The following is a 27,805-nucleotide window of genomic DNA, read 5'->3' on the forward strand; positions in this document are numbered from 1 at the left end:
TGGCATTTGCGTAGTTTTTACCACCAGTCAAGATTACTTATATTTATGTTTTTATATTATTTTATTAATGCATTTTAATAATTACAAAGTAATTCTTATAATTAAATAGGTTATAACCTTTTTTTAAAGCTTAGAGTTTTAGAAAATATAAAGTACGGGATTTGGAGGTCTACTTGTGCAAAGCACTGACTACTTCGTAGGGGTAAACTCAAATGTCTGGTGGAGGGGGAAACTTTGGAGGGATGACAGTTGGTGATAGCTATCTTCACGGCCGTTACGGGATTACCATACGAGTCCGGTACACACTTTTTGGACGAGCTACGTACGATAGTTTACGCCATACTACTAATCTGTACAAATCCTTATATATTTCCTCCAACTAAAGGACCAAAAATCACTAGTCATAACCTCAAAGAAAGGTTATGTTAACCACTCATAGCCAACTAAATACAGTTTCAGTATAATCAGCTGATTGGTGTCCGGTAAAACTCATTGCAGTACAGTAGTACGCAATGAAACCCCATTTGAATAAGCTGGCGGCAAATAGCTGTTTTCTGGACTAATTCCTTGCGTGGGAAGTTCATCAAAATAATGTAGTGTGGCGTAAAACCTTTTACGCCACACTACATTATTTTGACGAACTTCCGACGCAAGGATTTAGTCCAGAAAACAGCTGTTTGCCGCCAGCTTATTCAAATGGGGTTTCATTGCGTACTACTGTGCTGCAATGAGTTTTGCCGGACACCAATCAGCTGATTATACTGTATTTAGGTGGCAGTGATTGGTTATAAACAAAAACATTTTGACTAGTGATTTATAGTCCTTTAGTTGGTGGAAATATATAAGGATTTGTACGGATTTAGTAGTATGGCGTAAACTATCGTACGTTACTCGTCCAAAATGTGTGTACCGGACTCGTATGGTAATCCCGTACTCGACTTCGTCTCGCACGGGAACGACCACACTCGTCCGGTAAACACTTATTTTCAGGACTAGTAACGTAATATACTATTACATATTCATAAATCTATCTGTTATTTTCATTTCCCCTTTTCTTAGGTTACAATGTCCAAGTTGAATTTATTATTTAAACCAATCACGTACTTCAAATAGGTACAGCTGACAACTGTAACAAACCACAACTTAGTTTAAGGAATGAATAACAGCTACAGCGAATAGCTGGGAGAAGCTAATACACATAGGAAGTAACAGTTACCTCGGACTGGAAAGTGCTCCAAGAGCTTTGCGCAAGCTGAGGTGCTCGCGGGTACATAACCAGAACGTCGAGTTTTTGTTTGTGACACGATTACTAGAAAAATACTTGTGACTTGTAAAATCGTAATTATTTATTGTGTGTTTAAACTTAAAGTCTCAATTTGTCTAGAGTGATTTGTCACTAATAATTATTTCATTAATTGTCATTGTCAAACTTTGGTGGCTCGACGAGTTAGCGTTTGTGTGCAGTGTTTTATCGTAATATTTAATTGTGTAAACATGTTGTGATGTTTATTAGAAGTGAAGGAGGTTAGTTATTGAATGAGGGAATAAAAGGGATAGAATATGCATCCATGTTCAAGATGTATAATCTTTAGTCAATGGTATTTAATGTTGGTGTAATCAATAATAGGTTAGGATACGTGAATTAAGTAAATGTTTTGTGTTTTACGTTAATAAGCTACCTAGCCTAGGCTAAGTTAGTTGAACTTCGGAGAACGACCTGAACGACGAGTCAATTCTTGGAAATCGAGCAGTCATTCACTTTCATAAGCCTTTGTGTCGGGTAGATTTTACACTGAAGTCATTCAAGCTATCCGGCTTTCATCAAAGCAATGGTCATAAGGTAAATATTTTCTTACAGTTTGACCATTGACTATGGGATACAGAAGTTGTTTTAAGTTATTAATAGTCAAAGGTTTGACTTAAGAATAACACATTGTCAACAATCATATTTAAGTTAGGCCCTAAGCTTAAGTTAATTTATAGGCCTAGCCTATAATGGTAATTATAATATTAAAATGTGAAAGTTTGTGCGTTTGCTTGGGGCTCAGTAGTAGAATAAGTAACAATGCCTAGCCTAGGCCTAAACTTACTGATCAGATTGGGCTGAAATTTGGTATGATGATAGTTCATAATTACCGATTAACATTTAAGTTAGGGTAGGCTTGGCCTATTCTTATCTCAAAAATCCTTTTAGGCTCCGCCCCAGTGGCTCAGGAGTTTCCCATGGTTAAGTTAGGTACCTTATGAATACCTAAGTTACCGGTAGGCCTAATCATAATATTTAGAAAGAATCAAAGAATCTTGACAGCTGATTAAGTAAAGTAGGCCTAACTTAATTAAAATAGGCCTAAGTTGTATTCCTATGTACGGTAAGTTATGTATGGGTTTCAAAAGCGCTCATTACTTAAAATATGGTAAACTGCCCAAATATCAAGACCTTAACGCTCCGAGTGTCCCTTGTTTTGGCCTTAATGTCTGCCTATTTTTTGCTCATTTGCAAGGTTTTATTAAAACGGATCTGAGAAGCTTGAAAACAATGTTAATTATACTGTTCTATATACCATTTTGTTTGGAAAATCATGGGCTTCAATATTATACATAGAACATAGCCTAAGGAACATTTGTTTAAAAAAAAATTTTTAGGTAAAAAAAATACTTAGGCTATTTTGGAAAATTTTCAAAAAAAATAAGTTTGCGCTCAATGAAATTGTATAAATTATAGGCCTATAAATATTTGAAAATAGCCACTTTGTTCTAAATTTTATGAGGATTACAAATAGGCCTATAGGCTATAATAATATAAGGAAGTAGATTTGCAAATAAATAAGTTATGGGCAAAAAACAGATTTCAGTACATAGCGTTTAGCTAAGAATGCATAGCCTAACCATAGCTAGGAATCTGGCTGATAATTTACATCAATATCACTAGGCCTACCTACTTCTTCAGGATCATCAACCAGCCCTTCAAAATCACTTAAATCTTCTTATAATGCACCACGTATATCACTACTTTTGATTTTTACCACTAAAACAATGATAAACGTAATAAAACACATTAGTCATTGGTCCGAGGTTAACCAAGCTGTTTACAAATACGCACGTCAGCTGTCTGCTACAATATTTTCGGAACTAAATTGAATAGCGCTTAGAGACAGACCTCCGGAGAAAGCTCTGAATCTGTCAAATGAAACGATACCTAACTCGATCCAGTTCAATCCGATTTTGTCAGTCATAGAGCCTTCGGCGTAAACAGTGTTTGTGAGTCGCTGCAGCGACACAAAACACTACACAAAGTGTGTTATGTGTCGCTGCAGCGACAAATAACACTCGGAGGGTTAAGAACGGTTCTCTTGAAAATGTCTTCTAGAGAACAAAAAAAATACGACTTCAGGAACTAATATTTCTTACCAATATAAGTAATTGTGTAGGCCTACAATTTTCTCAACAAAATAATGGTTTCAGGTTGTAGGCTATTATGACCAAAAAATGTATTTTCTACATCCTTTTTTTTATCCTTTTTTTATGAACACTCAATTTTCCTACTATATCCTAATTCCGTGATTCACGGAAAAATGTCCGTGATTTTTCAGTCAAAGTCCGTGATACAGCAATTTTGGGGCTAAAAGTTCCTAAAATGACCAGCAACTGTAATATTTAGGCCTAATATACATATAAATCTGAAAATATAACCTCAAACACTTTTAAATTGTACCAGCATATGACGATGACAGATGAAATTTAGGGATCGCCGGAAGACTGCCCCCCCGGACAACTACCCCCCCCAAGCAGGTTCCTACGTCATGTTGACGTCAGAGATCGAGGGGGCAGTTTTCCAGTCACGGACACTCAAGTTTCGTTGTAATACTGTTCTAAGCTAACCTAACCTAACCAACCAAACTTGCTATAAACGACACCCTCATACTTTTCAATGACAACGAGAGACAAATCAGCTTACTCCAGGCACACTTGAATAGATTCCACAAAAACCTACAGTTTGCCCTTGAAATTGAAAAAACTAAATCCATTAATTTCCTAGACGTCACCATTACCAGATACAACAGCCAATTGCAATTTAAAATCTACAGAAAACCAACCACCACAGATCAGACGATTCATTCATTACCTACCCACAAAAACAGCTGTATACAATAGTTTTGTCCACCGCTTACTCTCCATCCCAATGAGTACAACAGATTATAACGACGAAGTAAATACGTTAAAACATAGCAGTCGCCAATGGCTATAACAGTTTCCTGATCGACAAACTGATAAAAAAATGCAATAGAAATTATGATAAGCCACACGATAAGAGTAAAATATACGTAAGTGCGAACTACGGTGTCGTACTGAACCACACCTTGACTAAAGAATTGGCTAAGAATGATGTGGTCGTATCTTTCAAAACTAACAATAAACTGTCTACTATCGTCAAAGAACAACAACCGTCTAGAACTAATACAATGGACAAAACAGGAATTTACAAACTAAAATGTGACGATTGTCCCAATTTTTATGTAGGCCAAACATCAAGATCTTTTTCCACCAGATTTAAGGAACATATGCCAAAGAAAAATTCCAAATCAGCGTATGCAAACCACTTAATTTCGTCCAACCATAATTACACAAATATTGACAATAATTTATTAATTGTACAACTCTGCAATAAAGGACGATACATGGATACAGTTGAGGAGTTTGAAATCTACAAGGCGTCAAAAGAACAACCACAGAATATATTAAATGAACAATTATCATTTGAATCAAACATTATCTACAACACCGCTATTCATATACACAATAAACAGAAAACAAAGGAACGAGATAAGGATAACATTGGAGTAGGGGTAGGGGTCAACGCTGCCGGCACGTGACAGTTGCGACTCACCCTCAACCGGCGCCATATCACGAGTGTTGTTACCGTCGTCTGGTCGACCAATATTAAATGTTTCGTGTTTCCGTGTGTTATGTGTTTTGTTGTCTAGCCTATTTATTATTAAACTTTTGACGAACTCCACTGCGAGGAATATGAAGACTAGCCTACTTGACATTCTTCTGACCTGATGATGTGCTCCATTCGAAGCATGAAACAGCTGTAGTCTTACTAACTACAAAGGATCATTTTGACAAACCACTATATAGGCCCAGACTTGCTATAAAATTTCAAAATATTCCCCACATGACTTTTCTGCTATCAAACGGAACTAGGCTACTCGAATTAAAATTATAATTACATAGCATCACATTTTGCTGATGGGGGTAGTACTCCAGTCGCGGACACGGCTACCATATTGGTTAGTTGGCAGATTTGGTGACGTCACGTTTCACCTTTGGGGGGGGGGGGTGGTTTTCTGGGGGGTTGTATTCCGCATCCCCAAATTTAGATGTTTGTAAAGAGTAAGAAAGAGTAAAGATCATGCATCACGACCATAGAGGCTACACTCCAATAAACATATATTTTGTTGTTGCTTCAATTTTATTTAATAAATTACTTTTATCGAGATTAGAAAAGAAGGATTGTTGACTAAATAATATAACAAAACACAAGAAGCAAGTGTGAAACTAATTTATTGGGAAATCACCAATAACTTTGTCACCAAACGATAACTAAACAAATCACAGACAAGACCAAACTATATTGGATGAATAATTTTAAAATAGGTACCGGTAGCCCATTTAACAAGAAAATACATATGATACACTCCACTATAGAAAATACTATTTAAACATGAAATGCATAGCCACCAATGACTCATGTAGTAGGGAATTGGGGTGAGCTCTGGTATGTTGGGCGGAATTTTTTATTAGCCTACAACATCTTGAGTATTGGTTGGTATGCCACCAATGGTATGTGACTCATGTTGGGGGGAAATTGGGAACTTACTTTGTTTTTCTTTTGATGGCTCATCTACAGACCGAGACCTTTCTTTGGACACCTCTACCAAGTTTCTACGCCCAGGTGTTCTCTCAAATTAGTGGAGACAAAGTTTCCAATTAAATATTTAGATTCCCTTATGTTAATCTTATGGGAGAAAACCCAACTTTGATGGAAGATCCTGCCCAAACTAATAAAGATTTCAAAAAATTAAAAACTCTTTTTTGACACTTAAATAATCAAAATCGGTCTAAAAATGAGGGAGGAGTTTTTTTCACAAAAATCGGCTTAACGTATTATATATATATATATACTAGCTGTGTGCCAGTTCTACGCACGGGGATCTTATAGTAGTCAGTTGAAACCTTATTATATAAAGAACAGCAGTAGGTTTGCATATTTTCAGATGTACTCTGGCAAAACTATTATATATAAACCTAATATACATATAAAGAAAAAGCAAAACTTATACAGTAAGACATCAGTTAAATTGAATACTACTGTAATAAATAAGGTGCAACACTAACGATAACTAATTTGTTAATAGTTATGTGTTGGTACGTAAAAATTATTTTTGTTGATACTACCGGTTCTAAGGAAAAAACAGTACCAAAAGCCATCGTTTACAGTTAAGAACTATAGTATATCCGACCAATTAAATGTGTTAATCCAGTTCCGAGGCTATTGATCTCTCTTGGTTTTGGATTTTCTGACAACAAGTTGTCGAAAATCGAAGTTATTTCCCATTAATTGCATTATTTGTAAACAACTTTTAATGTAAACATTTTGGTGACAGTTTGAACAAAACAACCTCGTCCAAACAGCTTTTTGTTATTTAAAAGATTGCGTATTCTATAAACTATGTTTCGTATGTAAGTTAACATGAGAAGGAAATGTGAAAAAATCACACAATGTTGTGTTTTTCAACGTTTTTAATTTGATTTCCTAAGTAGGTAGGCCATGTATTGTAGGGAAAAGTACAGGTATCAAGGATCATTGTCGAATAGGTTGTCATGAATAATTGGGTAGGCCTACTACGTACCCAATATATAGTCTATCGGCTTTTTGGCTGTATGGTCCAGCGATTGCAGCACATAGCGGTGAGTGGAAACCGAAAGTGACACATTGGAAAAGCGAGTTTAGCATCATCCGTAAACCGGCAAACCTCTGTTACAATCATCCACTGAATTTATGATTTTTCACTTTACACTTTACACAACCACCATTGAAACGCCGTCAATGAGTGAAAACCTTGTTAGTAAGCTATTGGCGACGACGAGTTTATAAATGTAAGTTTCCAGCCCTATACAACACTGATTCGAGGTCTTTTTCCTAGTTATCAAAACTTCAGAACAATTTTATACACAAAGAATCTCTAATTTCATCTACGGTTACAATACACATTATTGAACTTTCGATTAATTAAATCCTTTATGTAAGGAAAATCGTTTTTAATCTCACTTGGTTTGGATTTTACTTTCAAAACGTTATTGGAAATGTTTGCGGTATTTGTAAACAACATTTAATGTAAACATATCAGTGACAGCTAGAAAAAACAATCTTGATCCCAACAGCTGTTTGTTATTTCATAGATGATTATGTGATGGATATTGGGAGAAAACTCGACAAAAATCGCATGAAATCGGGTTTTTAAACACCCGTCATTTTATTTTAAAAACAGTGAGGCCATATTTTAATGGCTAAAGACAATCTCGCCAATCCAGATGGATCTTGATAGGTACTCTCGTTTTTCAGGAGAAGGCCGTGTAAAATGCCTCTTGGGCCGTAACAGACAGACCGACAGACAGAAATTGAGATGAGACTTGTTTCGGCTTCTTAAATGTATAAAACGGAAAAATAATCTAAAAACTTATAGTACATGTACTGTACTATAATGTACTATATGTACTATACCATGTACATGTACTGTACATGTACATGTACTGTACATTTTGAGCAATGTACAGACAAAACTCTAATTTTATTTATATAGAGAAGACTAGCAGAGTACCCGTTCTTCGTACGGGGTTGGCTTATAAGAATAAAATGCTTATTGCAGTTATACTCTAGCTTTGCGTTTGCAATGGGGGAGGATAAGGCTTGAGAGAATTTGGTTCTTTATATTTACGGTATGCTATAGTTGGCTATTACAGAAATAGTATAGTATATACAGTAGCCTATAGTATTACACATCTACGACAGCCATTCTGTTCTACCCCTGCACCTGAACAATATAAAACCCCCGTATTCACATTACTTAGGGCTATACCTAGGGTTTGAGGCATTACCGCGGCATATTAAATCCATTGGTGTTTTGGCAAGATTTTAACCCAGGACCTCACAGACCAAAGTCCCATCTCTACCACTAGACCAGCTTGCTCCCCATAAACATGCAGATTTAAATAGCAAGATCCCCATAAATCCCCATAAATGCACTGAAGCAAAATTAATGTCAATCATCATTAGTTTGGTTTGATCAAAAGAGATTTTGTTACGATTCCTGGCTGTATAATTTTGTGAAGACTGTTATTTAGCCTACAACAAAAGTTGACAAAAATCTATATAAATCATCAATCCATCAAGACAAGGTGGAATGCACCTGGCACAAAGTTGTATAACTGGCTTGTATGGCTTCACGCGAGTAATGAAAGTGTTATGTAATCAAGTGATATTCATTTTGCTTATTTTTACTAACAAGTAAAATTAGTAGGCATAATCTTAATCTTTTAAATAACTAATAGCTCAAAAAATACTTAAGAAATGTTGCAGTTTTCAATCAGAAAGTGGTAGTCTATGTATTAATACGCAAGCAGTTTTCTTTTCACAGTCATAACTCAATAACGGCTTGATGGATTTTAAAGTTTGAGGTGTCAAATTAAAGGTATTTTCACGTAGATGTGCAAATACGTTTTAGAATATTTAGAAAGGGCACTTAAGTACACTTAAGGGCTAAAGTTTGGAAGGTGGCGCTCTCTGTTGACATTTAATCAAACTCATACCCCTTTGTTTACAAATAACATATGTACATAGTTTGAAATAGTTTTTAAGGTTAACCACAGACTGCTAGCTGCAGGACTGCAAAGCTGGAATTTATATTTTGTTTCAATCTGTTAACTAAGTCGGGTTCATAATGAAGAGTTTCCTATCAATACTAGACAACAAAGTGTTTAAGAATAAATATTTAATTCTTTTTGTCTATGGTTAAATTGATTTACCTAACATCGTATTTTACTGGTTATCATGTGGTTACAGTTCGATGTGATGAAGTGAATGTTTAAAAGTGATTATTCACAGGGCAGTTATCCGTTACATTACCATATTATCATGTAATTTACAATGTGTATCAAAATTACAATTCCTTTATAGTGTTTTCTGTTGTTTGGTTAACTTTCTTATTTCATTTCAATTTAAAATCAAATGCCGCCATTACGACGAAGAACTGTGAGTGGCTGGAGGGAACACGAACATGACCGCTTGCATCAACCTTTCAATTGAACATTTGATGGGTACATAGTGGTAGTACCACAGTTGTGATAGTCCAATCTCGGACAAATGTACGTTAAATGTTTACATTGTAGTGGCTTACATATTTTAAAGCAAGAAAAAACTGGCCGAGACAGTTAAGTTTTTACTCTTTATTGCCGTAAATGAAAGGTTCGTTTACCTCATTTGTGCAATTCACCATACCTTCAGGTTCTTATTGGAAACTCCCTATCTGAAAATAGGACTGTGAGACTTATATCCAGAAATATTTTGGATAAAGTTCGTCAATTCAATTCTGCCTTTACCATGGTCAGCTCCGAAGCTCATTAAGATGAGAAAGTTCCACAAAGGATCTAAAATTTTAAGATCCGTGACACGTTTTACCACTGAGTGGGTCCTCTAATTCCTCAAGAAGGTGATGATCCTGAATACGCACAGATATATAAGTAAGTACGAGATGTTACTAGAACCCAAAGGAGAATTAAGCACAATTTAAAAAAAAAATTCAATGAAAAAATATGCGGGAAATAGGGTCACAAGCCAACCCATTTGCAAATCTTTGAAGACTGTGGCAGACATTATCTAGGGGCGAGAGCTCCGAGGAGTCAAGTGAGATTCTTATGTACATAATAAGAGACAGAACAAGTGTCTTTCCTCACTACAATGGTGCTACCTGTGTAGATGTCGCAGCAATTTTTAAAGCTGAAAACAAAGCACCACCTGGCCAAATAAATCGTATAGGTTTTTCTAACACTAATAATGTTAAACCATATCCATTCTAGATCTGTCGTTAGATCCACTTGCTAACCCTCTTATGTTCCCAACCGGAGACTTGGGTTGGGACCCCTAATTTAAACACGCCTAAAAAAGAACACATCAAAGAAATAATTTAACAATGCTAGAATTTAATGCCAAAGTAGGGAGAGAGAGCATCTGGGAAGAAGTCACCAGGAAGGAGAGTCTACATGAGAGCAGCAATGATAATGGTGTGAGACTTTTGAGTCTTAGCAGTTGCGGGAGACATGAGAGTGATGAGTACGTCCTTCCCAAGAAAAGATATCCATAAAGTTACTTGGACGTCACCAGACAGAAACACAGCAAACCAGATTGATCATGTTCTCATTGATCGGAGACACTCGAGAAACATTACTAATGTACGAACCATAAGAAATGCAGAGATGGGCACAGACCACTACCTAGTCCTAGTTAATATATGCCAAAGAATAAGTGTTAAAAAAAAATAAAAAACAAAATAAAACTGTACAGAATGATACCGACAAACTTAAAGATAAGAAGATCGAAAGAGAATTTCAACTAAAACTAGCAAACCGCTTTGAGATATTAGAAATGTTAGAAGAAGAACGACAAGGAAAGGAAGTAATAGGAATAGAAAAAAGGTGGACTGACATTAAAAATACAATTCAGAAGAGCGTAGAAGAAGTATGTGGAAAAAAGAAAAGAATCAATAAACAGCCTTGGTTTGATGAAGAATATAACAGAGTGGTAGCAGAAAGAAGAGTAGCAAAAAGTGCATAGCTAAATAACCAAACAGAACAGACCAAAGAGACATACGTGTGTAAACACAGAGAAACTGTAAAAACTCTGAGACAGAAAAAACGGAAATGGATAAACAAAGTACTGGAAAAGGCAGAATCAGAATCCATTTATTGTCATTTGTCAACATTACATTGCTATAGACAACGTCAAAGAACATAAGAAATACAGTAATATGCAGTATAAAAAGAAATAGTACAATTTGTCAGACTAACAGATATAACAGAGTAAAACATAACAAATAAATAATTAACATTCAGCAATAAATTGTTATAAACTACGAAAATTAACAATAAATCAACTACAACCACTCACCAAAGCATCACTAAATTAAAGCTCATAACAGATCAAATTAAAATTTATATGAACAAAATTCATCAAGAGAATAAAAAGCTTTGCTTATAAACCAGTTTGACAGTTTCAATTTAAATTGTTGAATTTCGAGGTTTCTGATCTCTTGTGGCAATTTATTAAAACACTTAATTTGTAGATATTTATGACTGACTATTGTTTTCCGCAATCTAGAATAGGGTGGAACAATATCTTGTGCTCTTCTGGTGTTATAATCATGGACCTTGTCAAAACATATAAAGTCACTCTGGTTTTCCTTTACATGTACAAGATTTTGAAATATAAAAATGCAAGGGACAGTCATTATATTGTAGTTAATAAAGCATTGCTTGCAGTCATCTTGATAAGGTAAATTGGCCAAAATCCTTACTGCTTTTCTTTGCCAAGCAAAAACATGAAGAGCACCACTACTATTTCCCCAGAGCATTGTGGCATATAACAAATGGGAGTGAAAATCGCTAAAATAGGTATTTAACAACATATTTCTGCCAACACATTGTTGAAGCTTGCGTAATAAAAAACAGGCCCTTGAAAGTTTAGAAACTACTGAGTTGGTATGAGATTCCCATGTAAGCTTCTGATCTAGAGTGATACCCAGTAATTTAACAGGCTTACAATCTTCCTCTGAGTCTATTTTTTTTAAAGTAAAACAGATTGTTTCAGTCTTCTTGGCATTGACTGTAAGGCAGTTAGCATTAAACCAAGAACTGGCTAATTCCATTACTCTGTCACTGTGTGCTTTTACATTTTTTAACACTTTATCAGTAATTATAAAAGAAGTGTCATCCGCATATAAAATGGTTTTGCAAGGAATATTGCCGGGCAGATCATTGATATAGATTAGAAACAGTAGTGGACCCAGAACTGACCCCTGTGGAACCCCAGCAAGGACCTCCTGAAAAGAGGACTCAAAGCCTGCCGATGAAACCTTGTGCAATCTGCCACAGAGATAAGTTTTAAAGAATTGCATCTGCATATCATCTATACCATAAAATTTTAGTTTGTTAAGAAGTGTTTCATGTGATATACTATCAAAGGTTTTGCTGAGGTCCACAAGAGTCATATTAACATAATCACAATTTTCAAAGCTATTAATAATACCAGTTACAACTTCATTTAACGCCTTAGTTGTGGAACGTCCAGGTCAAAAACCAAATTGGCTAGTACTTAAAACATTATGTTGATCCAGAAATCCTAAAAGTTGGTTCTTTACACATGATTCTATTATTTTTGAAAATACAGATACAATACATATTGTTCTATAGTTATCAATACATGATCTGTCACCCTTTTTGAAAAGTGGTATACTCTTGGACATTTTTAAACAATCAGGAAAAAAGGAGCAACAGAAAGAAAGATTGATTAAATAAGTTAAAGGTGTAACAATATTAGCTGCAATATGTTTGATAACTCTGTTACTAAAACCAAAAACATCTTCACTTTTAGAAGGCTGTAGAGATCTCATTATTTTAAGCACTTCAAGCTCACTAACATAATGCAAGTTAACAATAACTTAAATTACCTGTATTTATTAATTTAGTACTATCATGTACTTTTTTTCCAATACTTATATAGTGATCATTAAATTCATTAGCTGAAATAGGTGGAATTGGATTTTCCCGCTGATAGTAGTTACCAGCTTCTGACTTAATTAGGCCTACCTGCCATGCAGCTGAACACTTATTCTTAGAACTTTTTATCCTGTTTTCATTATGCATGATTTTGGCCTCCTTGATTTTGGACCTATACAATTTCTTTTTTTCTATGTAGTAGTTTTTCAGTGTCATGTTATTTTTATAATTCGGTACCTTTAATAAATCCTGCAACAAGATTACTGTGCTTCTCATTCTTCTTAAGTTATGGTCAAACCATGAATGATTATGTCTAATTTGTTTCCTTTGTTGAACTTGTTTACTCTTTTTCGGACAAATGTTACTATACACTGTTGATAGTTTATTTACAAAGTATTCAAATGCAAGATTAACATCCTCAATACCATACAACAAGTCCCAATTTAATATGGAGGTTGCTTCATTAAACTCGTTCAAAGTATCATCATTAAGTTTCCTATATGAAATATTTACAGATTGGGGAACGAGGGAAGACACATTAAATTCAAAGTCAATAATTGAGTGATCTGAGATCATAACGTTCAATTTACATGATGTACATAGACTATTATCTAAATCAGTAACTATATTATCAATACAACTTTAGTTTCTTGTTGGGAATTTATTTACACATTGAAGGTTAAATGACTTTAAATGGTTAACAAACATTACAGTATCTTGGTCCACATCTTTTAAAATGTCAATATTAAAATCTCCCCAAGTACAATTTTGCATTTAGGTTTTTTTCCTTGCACGTAGCTTATAAGATTGTCAAAATAAGTCAGAAATGTTTTACAGTTAGAACTAGGAGTTCTGTAAACAGATATGAACACCACCTTATACATATTTACATATATACAAGCAGCTTCAAGGAAACCAACCTCCGTTAGATGAGCAATATTGATCACCTCAAAAGAAATGTCATCCTTAATAAGAATAGAGGCACCCCCATAAGCATTCTCTCTGCAAAATGAAGCAGCCAATTTAAAACCTACTGGAACATATAAGGAGACTTCCAATCTGTGCAACCAGTGCTCGTTAATGAGGGCAATATCACATTTAGTATAATCTAAAACAACAGCTAATTCATTCAATTTATTTCTTAGTGACTGAACATTTAAGTGCAAGACACGTACACTGGAATTAGTAGGTTTTGGTTTGGTTTTGTTTGAGATACCTGGTGATTTGCATACAGATCTGCTGTTTAAACTACTCTTAAAATTAGAGCTTAAGCTATCAACCTCATAATGCATCAAGTTGTTAGATGATGCACTTCCGGTGGAACGTTTCCCGATGTAGGTCCTTCTGTTGACTGCTTAGGACTTGCCATGACGTCTATCAGTGCTGGTTGCTTGCTGATGTCCTCGGTTCCCGGTGATGATGACGGAGTCTGTCTCGCCAATGAGGTTGCTGCTTCTTTTATCTTGTTTGCTAGCCAAATTTTTCCCTTATGGTTTAAGTGCATTCCATGTCTTGTATGGAGGTCTCTACTAGCTTTGCTGGCTTCCACCAGAGTAACATTATCAAAGTCTCCACAAATACCATTAAGAATCACATTGGTTTTTCTTGTTTCTACATTCACACAAGACCATTCTACCAAGTCATACCGATTAGGAAGGTCAACCAGGATAACTTTTCGTTCATGGTATTTTTTTAAAGTCTTAGTTATGGAGTCAATGGCCAAGTGTGCTTCGTTACAAGATACATCATTAGTGCCACAGAGGACTACTAAAAAATCATTTTCCCTCAAGTTTTCTCCATCGATGTTTTTAGGGTTTAAAACCTGTTCAGCTCTTCCCCCAGGTTTAACAAAGCCAACTGGTTCATATGGCTGTTTACTTTTGTTAATATACCATGCCAGATCCTTGCCATGGCTGTCCGAGCAAAGCAACATTCTTGGATGTGCAACTTTCTCAGCTTCATCATCAGTGTTGGTGGTATCAGTGGTGATGCTACTAGGTACTAGATCTTCCTCTACAAGAGAGAGAGCTGCAAAGGGATTTTTGGTTGCAAATGAAGGACTAGTAGTGTTTTTGATCACTGAAGTTTTCCTCTCTATCGATGTACCACTTTTTCAAGAGAAAAAAATCCCTTTGCAGCTCTCTCTCTTGTAGAGGAAGATCTAGTACCTAGTAGCATCACCACTGATACCACCAACACTGATGATGAAGCTGAGAAAGTTGCACATCCAAGAATGTTGCTTTGCTCGGACAGCCATGGCAAGGATCTGGCATGGTATATTAACAAAAGTAAACAGCCATATGACAACTTGACTGAAATCAGAATGAGAGTTGCTGGCCAAGTCTGATCTTGGAGTATGGGCCAGTGTGGTCTGAACCTTGTTGGTGAGTGTGGGAAAACATGTAAGACTTTTTGACAGCAAGTTCTCTTTAGCTTTTAATTTAGTTTGTAGTTCTGTGTTGTCTTTCTGTAGCACTTTCGTTACTTCCTCCAGACTTCTAATTGACGACAACATTTTGGACACTTCTTCCTTGTTAATTTTGCATGTCTTACAATGATTGTGATAATTAGCATTCTTTCTGTATTCTTCCCTTTCTTTGTCGCAGAGTTGAATAAGGTCGTCTTTCTGAGATTGTACTGTTTTTAGCCTAGCTTTTAAACCAACAATTTCTTCATTCAATTGTTTTTCTATATCATCGCATTTTTGTTTCAGTTCTTCTATTTCCTCGTCTTCATGCATAATTTTGTCCTCAAGCTCTAATTCGCGAGAAGATTTACTATTTTTTGTTTTGTGTAATTCTTGTTTTAAATCTTCATTTTCATTTAGAAGAGCTGTCCCAATTTCAGCAGCGATGGACAAAGAAACTTCTAAGTCAGTGTTTTCAACTTCTATAAGATCATTTTTATTTACCTCAGTGGACTCTTGCTTACAGGCTGGACATTTCCAGTTTTCCAACTCTTCTTTTTTTAGGTCTTTGACAACCGAATATGTCAAGTTAATACATCGCAAGTGCACCCAACCTTTACAAAGCCCTGTGCAATATATAGCACCATGACGAACGTACCTTCCACATTTACAACAGTTGTTATTATTATCAACCATTATTGCTGTTTTAGAAAACAAAATGGCAAAGTTGAAGTCTTAGAAATATATACCAGTTCCAAACACAAGAGTGAGATAAGACATATAGTAAATCTGTCCTGAGTCTGTTATCATAAAGTACACCTGGTCAAGGTTGTTATCTTATCGCTGGGCTGTGGATTTTCTGTGGTCTGTATAACAGGTTATGTCTAATGTCTATCTATACAGGTTTAGACAGTTTTCGTGTGTCTTGTTTGTGTTGGTTTTGTAATAAAGTAGTTCTGATTTTAAAGTTAAATAAACTAGTTTGTAGAAATTGTATTTAAACAGTAATATATTAAAACAATTTATTAATAAAAGTTTCTAAACCAGAAAACACATTTACGATAACACACTAGTTAGGTAAGTTCAATGTCAATGCTATACCATAAAAGTTCAATAGATTTTTAGGATTTTTTCAAAATTTAAATTGACTTACACTGGAGATTAATGGATTATTTCCTTTAAAACCTTTCCTTAAACGTTTTAAACACTATTTCAGTACATTTTAACTGCACAAAATAATAAATTCTTTGAAAACTGGGAGCTTAAAAACAGTGATGCTTCTAAAGGAGTAGTAATCTCCTCAGACATAGGCAGAACAAGATAGGACAGTAAATAATACAAGAGATTTCTATCGATCTATCAGATTCTTTAAAAAAGGCTACAAGCCAAATATCTATGGAATAAGAAACAAATTTGGAGAAATTATTATCCAAAAAGAGAAGGGCATGGAAGTATGGAGAGAATATTTCCAAGACCTCCTAAATGGAGAAGTACAAGAGAGAGATGAGGAATTGCAAGAGACCTATCAGAACGTCCAACCCCTGATAAACAACCCTACATTAGAAGAAGTGGCCAATGCAATAAAAGAGTTAAAAAACAATAAAGCACCAGGAGAGGATGGCATTAAAGACGTTTTTATTTATTTATTTATTTAAAGCAGAAGTGTTAAAAGCGGAGGGACAAGTTAAAGCGCAACAAGTTCACAAGTTAATAAATAGGGTATGGGAAGAAGAAGATACTCCAAGTGAGTGGAAAGAAGCCATTGTGGTGCCAATCCACAAAAAGGGGAGCAAAAACGACTGCACCAATTACAGAGGCATCTCCCTTTTAAACACAACTTATAAAATCCTATCGAAGATAATACAAATAAGATTAGAAGAATACACATCTACTATAATTGGTGAACACCAAGCTGGTTTCACAAAGGGAAAGTCAACAACAGATCAAATTTACATATTAAAAGAATCAATAGCCAAATATCACGAATACAAGCAGTCTTTCTATTGCATCTTCATAGATTTCACTAAAGCCTATGACAGCCTTGACAGGAATAGATTATGGGAGATAATGGAGAAACAGGGAATACCCAATAAGCTAATCAGACTCGCAATATTAAGTGTAAAGGATTCAAAATGTAAAGTTAAAGTAGAAGGACAGTTATCAAAGGACTTTAGTGTCAATACCGGCGTAAGGCAAGGAGATGGGATGTCACCAATGCTGTTTAATATCGCCTTAGAAGAAGCATTACAAAAAGTTAAATCCTCAGACATAGGCATAAAAATTGGAAAAACATTTAATATACTAGCTTTTGCAGATGATGTAGCCATAATGGCACACAAGAAGGATGATCTCAGAGAATTAATTAGAATATTAGTAGAAGAAACAGGAAAATTTGGCTTACAAATTAATGACAGTAAAACAAAATTCATGAAGTGCGGAAGATGGGATGGTAGAGAAGAAAATGATGAAGATGATGATGATATCTTACAGATAGAGAGCCACTCTTTTCAGTAAGTAAATAGTTTTCAGTATCTAGGAGTCCTATTATCAAACAACAATAATGAAGAATTGGAAGTAATAAACAGGTTAAATTCGGCTAACAGGTCCCTCCATGCATGCAATAGATTGTTAAGCTCAAAATTATTATCCCACAACACCAAATTACGTATTTATAAAACAATAATAAGACCGTTTTTACTGTATGGCTCAGAAACATGGGCAATGAGAAAAAAAAATAGAAAAGAAAATTATAACATTTGAAAACAAGGTTCTCAGGAAAATATATGGCCCGACGCTCGAAGATGGAATATGGAGAATGAGACACAACATCGAGATTAGAGAGCGCTATAAAGACCCTGACATCATAGCGGAAGTCAAGAGCAGAAGATTGAGATGGTTTGGTCATATTTCGAGAAGAGAGGAAGACTCCACTACGAGAAATATACTTGATAGAAACCCCGAAGGCAGGAGACCACGAGGCCGTCCCAAACTTAGATGGAAGGATCAAGTACAAAAAGATGTAAGAAGACTGGGAAGGAGTGAAAATTACACCAAAGACAGAGACATCTGGAGGCAGTGTGTGGGCGAGGCCAAGTACCTCTTAGGGTACCAGTGGCCACTCCAGTAAGTAAGTAAGTAAGAATAAGAGTATTGATGGTTGGCGTCAAGAGAGGAATTGAGCTACATTAGGTCAAAAGCTCACTTTACAGTGTGTGGTTGACATCTTCGTGCTCATAGAGTGCACCCGCCTACTATACATAAGAGATAACCAAAGCAGTATGAGAGTGAATGTAAATGTAAATATTGTAGATTACTTTTATTTTTTTAACATCATAATATTTTTATATTTCTATAATCAGTCATATACATTATTTTAGAGTGACTCTTTGATTAAGGTCTTGCTGTTTATGATTTTTGTTTATTTTTTTAATACAAGTTTCAGTTTTTGCTCGATTTTGAGCAACGGGTTATCTAGTTTAATTAAAAATCCTGTATGGTAGGTCTATAGCGATGTAAGAGAAAATAGATAAAAGGCGTCTTGTTAAAAATCTTATAGGCCTATGACATTATTTGTCTTTAGCTTTTTATTAATATACAAGAGGTTCTACCATAGACTAAGCAAGCAACACAAGTAGACTCCTCATCCCATTGTAAATTTTGAAGCTTGTTTTTTGTGTCTAGTTCATGTACGTCCACACTGATTGCTGGGGTAGACAACATTTTGTTTCTATTATTTTAGGGCTCTTTTCATGATTTGTGCTTTACTATTTGGTTATATAACTAGGAGACCAGTTATTATTTATGTATAAATCGTTTTATTTGGTTAAATGAGGTTTTAAATGACTAAAATAACAAGAAACAAATTGTAAACAAAACATAACCTCTACAGTTGGACGTACAGAACTAACAATAAAATTGGCTTCAGCTGTTCCATAAGGATGACAAATCTTCTAAGGGAGTATGATTTATCTATGGTTCTACCCACGAATTCACGGGTGAACAGAAGCCACCATTAAATTAATTTAATCAACTTTGACTTAATATTTCATTTAAAGGGCCCAAGTTCGATAAATTGTCATCTGAAAGGATGTTAAAAGCAGTGGAACCTTCATACCTTACGTCCTAAGGTGGCCGAGGTTGTACCTGAACTCGCAGCTCTCTTTCACGGCGTCTTTAATAATTTACTTTTCAATGAAATTGCGACCTGTTAAAGATCGGTGACAACCACTTGGAACGAACAACATATATGGTGTGTTAATCTCATATTCATCGTGTTTCGAACACCTTTAATCACTCACTTGTATCAAACCGCTAGAAATAGCTTCACTGTCCATTCGCCGCACTTCTTTTAAGAACATAAAAGTAAATAATAAAATAAGTAAACAAACATGTAAACAAACAAACTATATTGTCAATTGCATTGGCCAGCTGTTGTTCACTAAATTAATCGAATAATAATTTCCAAAACATGCAAGGCGTAGCCCTTTGGAAATCAGCCTGTGGGGCAGAGCCCTTAGGGAGTTCGTCCATATCAATACTTTTCCGCAAATCTACACACTCTAAGCTTCATTTTGATGTGCCATATGCCTATATTTCTATTTGGTAAATGGCCTTAACCGTTTACATAAAATTTGATTGTAGCACATTAATAGATTTCAAGACTCACATTGAAAAGTAATTAAATAATTTTGTCAGCTGATTTGACCAATAAAGTTATTCTATGATATTCAATAGCATTAAAAAGTTGAAAGGTTTACCAACAGGGTACAGCACTATTATATATTTTTCCATTGTGATTACAGCTAACTTGAAGTAAGCAGCATGAAAAAGCTGTGATACACTATGAGAACTGTCAAAGTAGGATTTTTTTACATTAATGTTTATGTTTTTAATTTAATACATAATTTGTGATATTGTGTGAATGCTTGATAATTTACTTTTTTATATGGTTCAGGTGCAGGGGTAGAACAGAATGGCTGTGGTAGGTGTGTAATACTATAGGCTACTGTATACACTATACTATTTCTGTAATAGCCTACTATAGCATACCGTAAATATAAATAACCAAATTCTCTCAAGCCTTATCCTCCCCCATTGCAAACGCAAAGCTAGAGTTTAACTGCATTAAGCATTTTATACTTATAAGCCAACCCCGTACAAAGAACGGGTACTCTGCTAGTCTTCTATACTTATATACCTAAACTTTCCGCCAACTGCCACTTATATTCCTAATATGCCTAGCCTATTATGGAGAACATGAAAACTGTTGTAGTTTACTTGTTTATGGATATATGTTGATAAAATTTGGCAAATTTATTTATTTCATCCTATACTATTGGCGTTTGGTCAAAAAACCCTTTTTACCTTCCCCGTAGCAGCAAACCTAAGCACTTGTTAAATCTAATGTTATTTAAATTGGTATATTGAACTGCTGATCATGAAGTTATTTATTTAAATTGGGAATAAATATGTCTTAATTATGGAAATATTTTGGAAATATTTTAGTAATAATGTAATCAGGCAAGTTGAAATTCGCTTAGTCTTCAGTTCAGTTCAAAGTTTTTACTTCATTTTTAAATGATAAAATCAAACCTAGACAAACAATAATTTACAACTCTTGGTTAATATTACGGTTTGAATTAAATAAAACATGTGATCTTGCTTCTAAAAAGCATTGCTCACTTAGCATTGATTATAAAAACATCTCATTATAAATACTATGTGAACAAACAAAAACATTAACACTCTTACTACTTAAACAAACAGAAACATACTTAGCCCTACTATTTATAGCTCCTACTATTCATGCACCAAAGGCAAGTGCATATACAACTTAGTTTTTTATTGTTGTTTTTAAATTGAAATAATTGTATATCAGATTAGAATTAGGAAATTTAACATCATTCAAACAATGTTTATGTCAAGGGTAGGCTAAGTTAAGAGGAGCTTGGTTGAAAATAATATAAATGTAATGACCATGAAACGCTCGTTAAAAGTTATTCATTATTAGAACATAATGTGAAATCTACAGGAAGTGTCAAAAGTTATAATATAGATATAGCCTAGTTATGAAATTATGATTTAAAAATTTGCTTAAAAAGGTAAATGGTGTGAACAATATTTCTCTCAAAATGGCAAAAAATATACAATTAATTATCTCCTTGAGAAAAAGTTTCAATTTTTAAGGTGTGTGTCCTACTCTAAACACATGTTAAGTGTTCAAAAATGTTAAAATGATTCAAGTAAATGTGAACCTTATAATTTCACAATTTTTTTAAACCAAAATCTTTCAAATACAATCATTCACATTAGCAAAATTTTAAATAATTAATTAGGGTTAGATACAGCAACATATATACAATCTCACTTATTTTATAAAATCAATAATCAATGAACCATCAAATATAAGAATAAATAAACATGTCACACGATTGTAGTGAACATTATATGCCTATTTATAAACCAGCTGAGGAATTGTGAATTAATGTGGTTTGACAGTTCAGCTTGTTTACATTTGGATGGCATAGCAAATTGCAAACATTGTATGTGTTCTCATGGCAGCCATGGAGACCAATCAATATTTACTTTTAAAATCCTCACCTCAGAACTTTTAAAGCCAAAGGGGCAAAGCCCACGGTCAGTATCAAAGTGTGAATAGTCCTATAATGGTCCTTGGTATGGTAGCTATTTTGTAAAATTTAAGCCCAGTCAGTTCAGTAGTTTATGCGCCTATTAGTAACACACATACAGACAGACACCACTAGATTTATATAATAGTATAGTAGTATAGATTGATTTTTCTTAGTTAACATGTTGTTGTTCACAATTTGTATTCGTGGTTAAAGTGTGTTCCTTATGTTATGTGCTTAATCTGTACCTTTAATATTAGTGAGTAAAGTGGTGTATAGATTTCATAACCATTATAACACGCTCTGTTGCTAGTTATTACTTATTTGTATTTTTCAGATCGGATGGCACAGAATCCCCTTTGTTGGAAGATCATCACAACTCAACACAACACGAAGATAAACCAAAACAACTAGTCAAGTATGGTGAACTTGTTATACTAGGGTGAGTAACTTATTAAATGTGTTTGCCAAACTATAAGTGTTTTACAAAATAACTCAGGTCAATATAACTGACTTAAAAAATATACAACAATTATGATACAAAAACAATGTGTATGACAAAACAAAATTATAGATTATATACAATATTTTACATCTTTTTCACGTTTCTTTTCAAAGCCAGGACCCCAGCTGTTTTAGGTCCAAGGGGAGATCATTGTAGGCCTACATCTTTGGGACAAAGTAAGAAAACCCTTTTATACCCACTTCTAGGCTTACTTTTGGAATCTGGAGCAAGGCGTTTTGCCGGGTCACACGCTGAGTCATCTCCCTACGTGCCATAAGCCTTTCCAGCAAGTACTTAGGCTCTTGCTGAACCAAGACTAGGGGTCTCAATCCAGGGATCCCGGCCTGAATTTTGATACCTAGAAATCCCGGGATTGGTGACTTTTAATCCAGGGATTAACGGGATTGCAAAACCTATGTTTATAATATTTTTTTTGTGAATTTGAGGACTTTTACTTACAGAAAATTAATAATACCCCCGCCGCAGCAAACCTGCAGACTTAGCGAATTTCCATTTGCCTGATTGGATTTACACTAAAATGTTTCCTTAAAAATATCACATTTGTTCCCTATTTAAACAGAATTAGTTTAACTAGTACTTAGGTTTGCTGCAACAGGGAGGGTAAACAAGTTTTTTTAAATGTAAAATTTTAAAAGGTACTGTAGTTTAGTAAGAAATTAATGTATTTTCCAAATTTTATCAAAATATGTTCATAACAAGCAAACTACAACAGTTGACTTATTTTCCATAAGAATAACATGGTAATTTTAAAATTACAATTTTTTTGAATTTTATCCGTAACAATTAGGCGCATAATAACGCTTCAATATACTAAATTATTTGTTTTTTTAAGCTCTACAAAATGGTTTAGAAAGAAATTGTGAAATTTTGTGTTTTTAGGGTCAAAAATGGGAAAAACCTATTTTTACCCCATAAAATCCCCCATAAACCCCCGTTCCCATAGTCCGATCATGCTGGTTCGCGAACTCATTCAAGTTTATCCCGCCTTACACCTTCAAACCAAATTTTATCAAAATCGGACAAAAATTAGTACTCAAGTTATCGTGTGGATGGACATATATATATATCTATATATAGATATATAAAAATTTGAACGAATGGGGTTTTGGCCTCTGGGGACATCAAAATGAAAAAGTAAATCGGTCCCGGGCCTAGGTCTTACCATGAGACCTACGGTAATAGCTACTTCCCTATAGGGAAATTCGCTAAAAATAGTACATTAAGAGGGTTCCCTACCCCCACCGAAAAACGTTAGAAAACCGCTTCGCGCGGTATCATATAGCGATTCTAGTTTTAACATTTAAATTGTGAACCAAACACCATTTTGTACATAAAGAGTGGTTCTACTAAGTTTGCTTTTAAAAAAATGTCTATGCTTACGCAATCAAGGGCACCGACTTGTCAAAGTTAGTGAACTTTAACTGTAAAGTTCACTAACTTTGACAAGTCGTTGCCCTTGATTGCGTAAGCATAGACATTTTTTTAAAAGCAAACTTAGTAGAACCACTCTTTATGTACAAAATGGTGTTTGGTTCACAATTTAAATGTTAAAACTAGAATCGCTATATGATACCGCGCGAAGCGGTTTTCTAACGTTTTTAGGCGGGGGTACGGAACCCTCTTAACACTTGAAACACATATACTATTTATTTTTAGGACGATTATATGAAATGGTATAAGTAATGATCTTTTTTTATTGGAAAATTTAATTATCATTAAACTCAATAGACGAACGAATGTAGGCCTAAATATATGTTTCAGTTTTTAGACGATTTGGATTTACTTTCTGTAAATGTTATTACATCAGTTAGAACTTAATTACAGTAGGCCTACAAGTTATTTCGAGTTTTACTTTTGACATTAAATGTAAACAACGCAATTCGTGTAGCAAACATAACATTGCAATCGGAAATTTAAGTATTATTTACATTGAAGCCATAAAATATAACTATAAACAAACGATTATAATCTCATTATTAAGATTGCTTATATTTAGGGTCTATAACTTTATCTTTGTATTTGGTTATTAGTGTGGTGATTAAATTTCTTACGATCTAAAATTACATTTTTCATACACACGCTATTACATAAGCAGATGGTTTGTTGTTTTACAGTATCTTTTTTGTTTTATTGCTGTCAGTCAAAATAACATTTTTACGCTGCTACTCGTGATTCTTCCCATTTTATCTTTTTCAAAATCTTCTATCTTCAAATTAAGAGTTAAGTGTATTATCATCAGCCCATAAATTTTTGTTCCAAGATGGTTCGGCTTTACTTTCTAGAGATAGCACCTTGTCACTAAGTACACTAATCTTACTTTTTGCAAGGGAAAGTGCTTCATTTAATTTAAACTATTGTTATGCTCATATAGTTTAATACTAGTTTCTTTTTCCGTTTTTAACTCACTTAAATCAGAGTTAGTGGCTAACTTCGCAGCCCTACATTGGAGTACTAGATCATGTAACTTGTTTTCTAAATTACTTATTTAATTTTTGAGAAGTGTAACTTCTTTTTCAACTTCGTCCTGAATTTTAAACGAGTTGTTCATCTCCTTCGCTCTCAGTTCTTGTTCAACGCCAAGTTTAGACTTTAACAAATGAACTTAAGCATTTGCAGATTCCAAGCTTTCATGTTGTACATCAAAATCTAAGCTAAGATTAGTTTTCTGCTTTAGCAACTATATACTAGAAACAAGGTCACTTAAGTCTAAATCAGGATGGTTAGCTGTAGAAAATTTTATTCAAAGGTAAGAATTATTATTACATTCTCCATATTGTCATCAAGTACATCCCTGGATTGATACCAACTTCTTGTCATTACCATTATGGAAAAAAACGAATGTAAACTCCCCTGCAGTTCCTCGAATAGTTGAATTTCCTAAGCGCCTTCCGTTTCTATGATGATGTAGAATTTCGACTGTGCGACGCTAGTAGCGTTTGCTAACTTGCAGGCAAAAGATCCGGCGGCAGTTATGCGCTTCCCCCATCGAAGTATATAACACAACTGGAATTTTAGGTCCGTGTTCACGAAAGTGCGCCGTTGTGGCAGCCTTCCCGCACCACCATGGGGGACCCAGCGGATTTTAGCCAATTCATCGAATAGTGCGCGAAGTTATTAACTCGCTCCTAGCATTCAACAACAAAGATAAAGTACAATAATGTTTATATATTCGTAATCTGCATTAAATGCAGAATCTAATGGTATAAATAAATTTTACTTTTGATTTAAAATAGAATTTCCATAGTTAAAATGAGTTATCAATTTTTACATTGCGACATGAAAAAGTCAGTATGCGAGGAAGTATTTTATTTTTGGGTCAGAAGAAAACTGTTAGCGACAAAGTTGTAGTTGAAGAGATGATTTTTAACATGTGATCGAGCAATTTGCAATTAAGTTTGTAGTTTGTTTGTAGTATAGTGATTAATAGCGCGACGAGGTTGATTTTATGTCCCACCAACCTCCTCAGTCCAGCAACATGTTTGTGCTACTCGATCATTGTAAAGCTAAATCAATTTTAACCTTTTTTAATAGTTGATATAAGTTAAAGAATACAACTAACTATTCTATTGATGTGATCATATATTTCATTTATTTGCAGAAGATAAATATCAATAGGGTCTACCCACACCGGGCTGCCGCCCATGAATGAAACTGTCAGGGACACAGTTTTACAAAGCCGTTTATTTCTCCAATGCTAGGGACATTATGAATGAATGTAACAAAAATAAGTTAGGTGTAAGGATTGAAGAAATTGGTTTTGTTTCACAACATGTAATGCAACCTTTGTACTATATTTAAGCACGATTGTGGGCAGTAAAACATATTCTTAAAAGTACTGTTTAGTATTATTAACCAAACCCTTTTCTCTTATGTGTGATGATATGAATTTTAAAACATACCTATACAGAATAACAATGACACTCAAAACACGTTTTACTAATCGTGTGTTTACAACATTATACAAATACTCATATTGTCAAAGGAACACGACTAACAATTTGATTTGTAAATTTATTATTCAATTTTTGTGATTGAAAAATACTTCCTAGGTCAATTATTTGATCTGAGCCTTAATATTTGAAATTTCTCATTAATTACCAAACAAAGCAGATAATACACGATCCCTTGTTACATTTAAAGAAAGGGGGATTACCAGTCCCTGTCCCTGTATCAATAGTCTACATTTTATATTTTAATTTACGGTAACATTGTATGTAAATAGTTTACCTAGAAGGTGATAATTCAGTATTTAGTTATGTGTTACCTGTAATAAAAATGAATTTAATATAACTATTGGTTGTACTCAAAACGTTTCTGGGAGTACCGTAAACGTAAAGATCAGCGGAACCAGTGAGAACGGCCCGCGGCACAATTTATAAATAACCTCTTTGCGTTACTAATTACTCCATTACACACGACTAGAAAATTTTATTTGAAATTGCTTGGTTATATGCTGGAGATCATCTCATCAGCTACAATTTTCTCGCTTGAAGTTTGTTTCTGACCAATACTGTCAGATTCTGCGTTTAATGCAGATTCCGAATTTATAACTTTAATTGCAGTCAACCTTTTGTATGCACGGCCAGGAGCGTATTAACAACCGCGTGCGTGGCTTGAGGAACTGACATATCTGCGTTGGGTCCCCCATAGTGGTGGAGGAAAGTTACCGAAACGGCGCGCTTTTTATCCCACATCTCCTATCTACCCGGTGTTCCAGTTGTGTTATATACTTCGATGGCTTCCCCCTGTGTCACAGGCGAGCGCCTTCAGATGTAGTTTGCAGCAAATCTCGATTGTATTCTATTCAGTATTCGCCTGAATTAAATTTGAGTCAATGAGTCTGAAGAGTGATTATATCCTGACAAGAAATTTAAGTTTAAGTTAAATCTTAGTAATTTTAATTTGTTTTGGAACAATTTGCAAATTTTAGAAAAAAGCATTTACTAAAATGTTAGATGGCGGTACATTAAGATACAACTTCAGATTTGTTTGTATAACCAAGTTCAAAGTTTTTATTTGTTTCAAAAATGTTCTATCATACCGTAGTGGATTAAATCAAACACTAAGTACCGGGAGTCTGAGCCTTGCTCGATTGTGGTTAACAATATTGTAAACATACATTTTATGATACACGACAAAAAACTTTATTACAAACTATAGACTTTTGATCGCTGAAATAATAACAACTCTGTAATGTATAAGAACTAGTGGTCGTCAAGTGGTCGAAAATTCGACCAAAAACATGTAATGTTCTTCTATTGACTATTGGATACTAAAGTAGACATCCCATCTATATGGACCAGCTGTCGCAATTTTTTTTAACACAGTTGTGTGAGCCAGTCACCGAATGCGTGTCTTAAATTCTATGTCCTACCTTATTTTTTGTTGCTGACAAAGTTGATGGGTCATAAC

The 27,805-nt window shown here is 34.6% G+C and overlaps 1 protein-coding gene across 2 annotated transcripts in view; it reads left to right on the top strand.

Annotated features, from left to right (window-relative positions):
* The window catches only part of LOC128982183 (protein pellino), a 137,104-nt gene that overhangs the window by 10,552 nt on the left and 98,747 nt on the right, over positions 1–27,805 (top strand). Inside the window, exons 1-2 of one of the 2 annotated variants that reach the window (XM_054401254.1) lie at positions 1,279–1,840; positions 22,205–22,309. In XM_054401254.1, coding sequence (XP_054257229.1) covers positions 1,830–1,840; positions 22,205–22,309 — 116 coding nt within the window. In that variant the 5' untranslated portion in view covers positions 1,279–1,829. Of the gene's footprint in view, positions 1–1,278; positions 1,841–22,204; positions 22,310–27,805 lie in introns of those variants that run through there. The other variant, XM_054401249.1, reaches the window with a different exon arrangement.

This window comes from Macrosteles quadrilineatus, unplaced genomic scaffold (genome assembly GCF_028750875.1).
Source record: "Macrosteles quadrilineatus isolate MER2022 unplaced genomic scaffold, UCM_ALF_1.0 Scaffold_1__1_contigs__length_201487025, whole genome shotgun sequence".
NCBI classification, from domain to species: Eukaryota; Metazoa; Arthropoda; class Insecta; order Hemiptera; family Cicadellidae; genus Macrosteles; species Macrosteles quadrilineatus.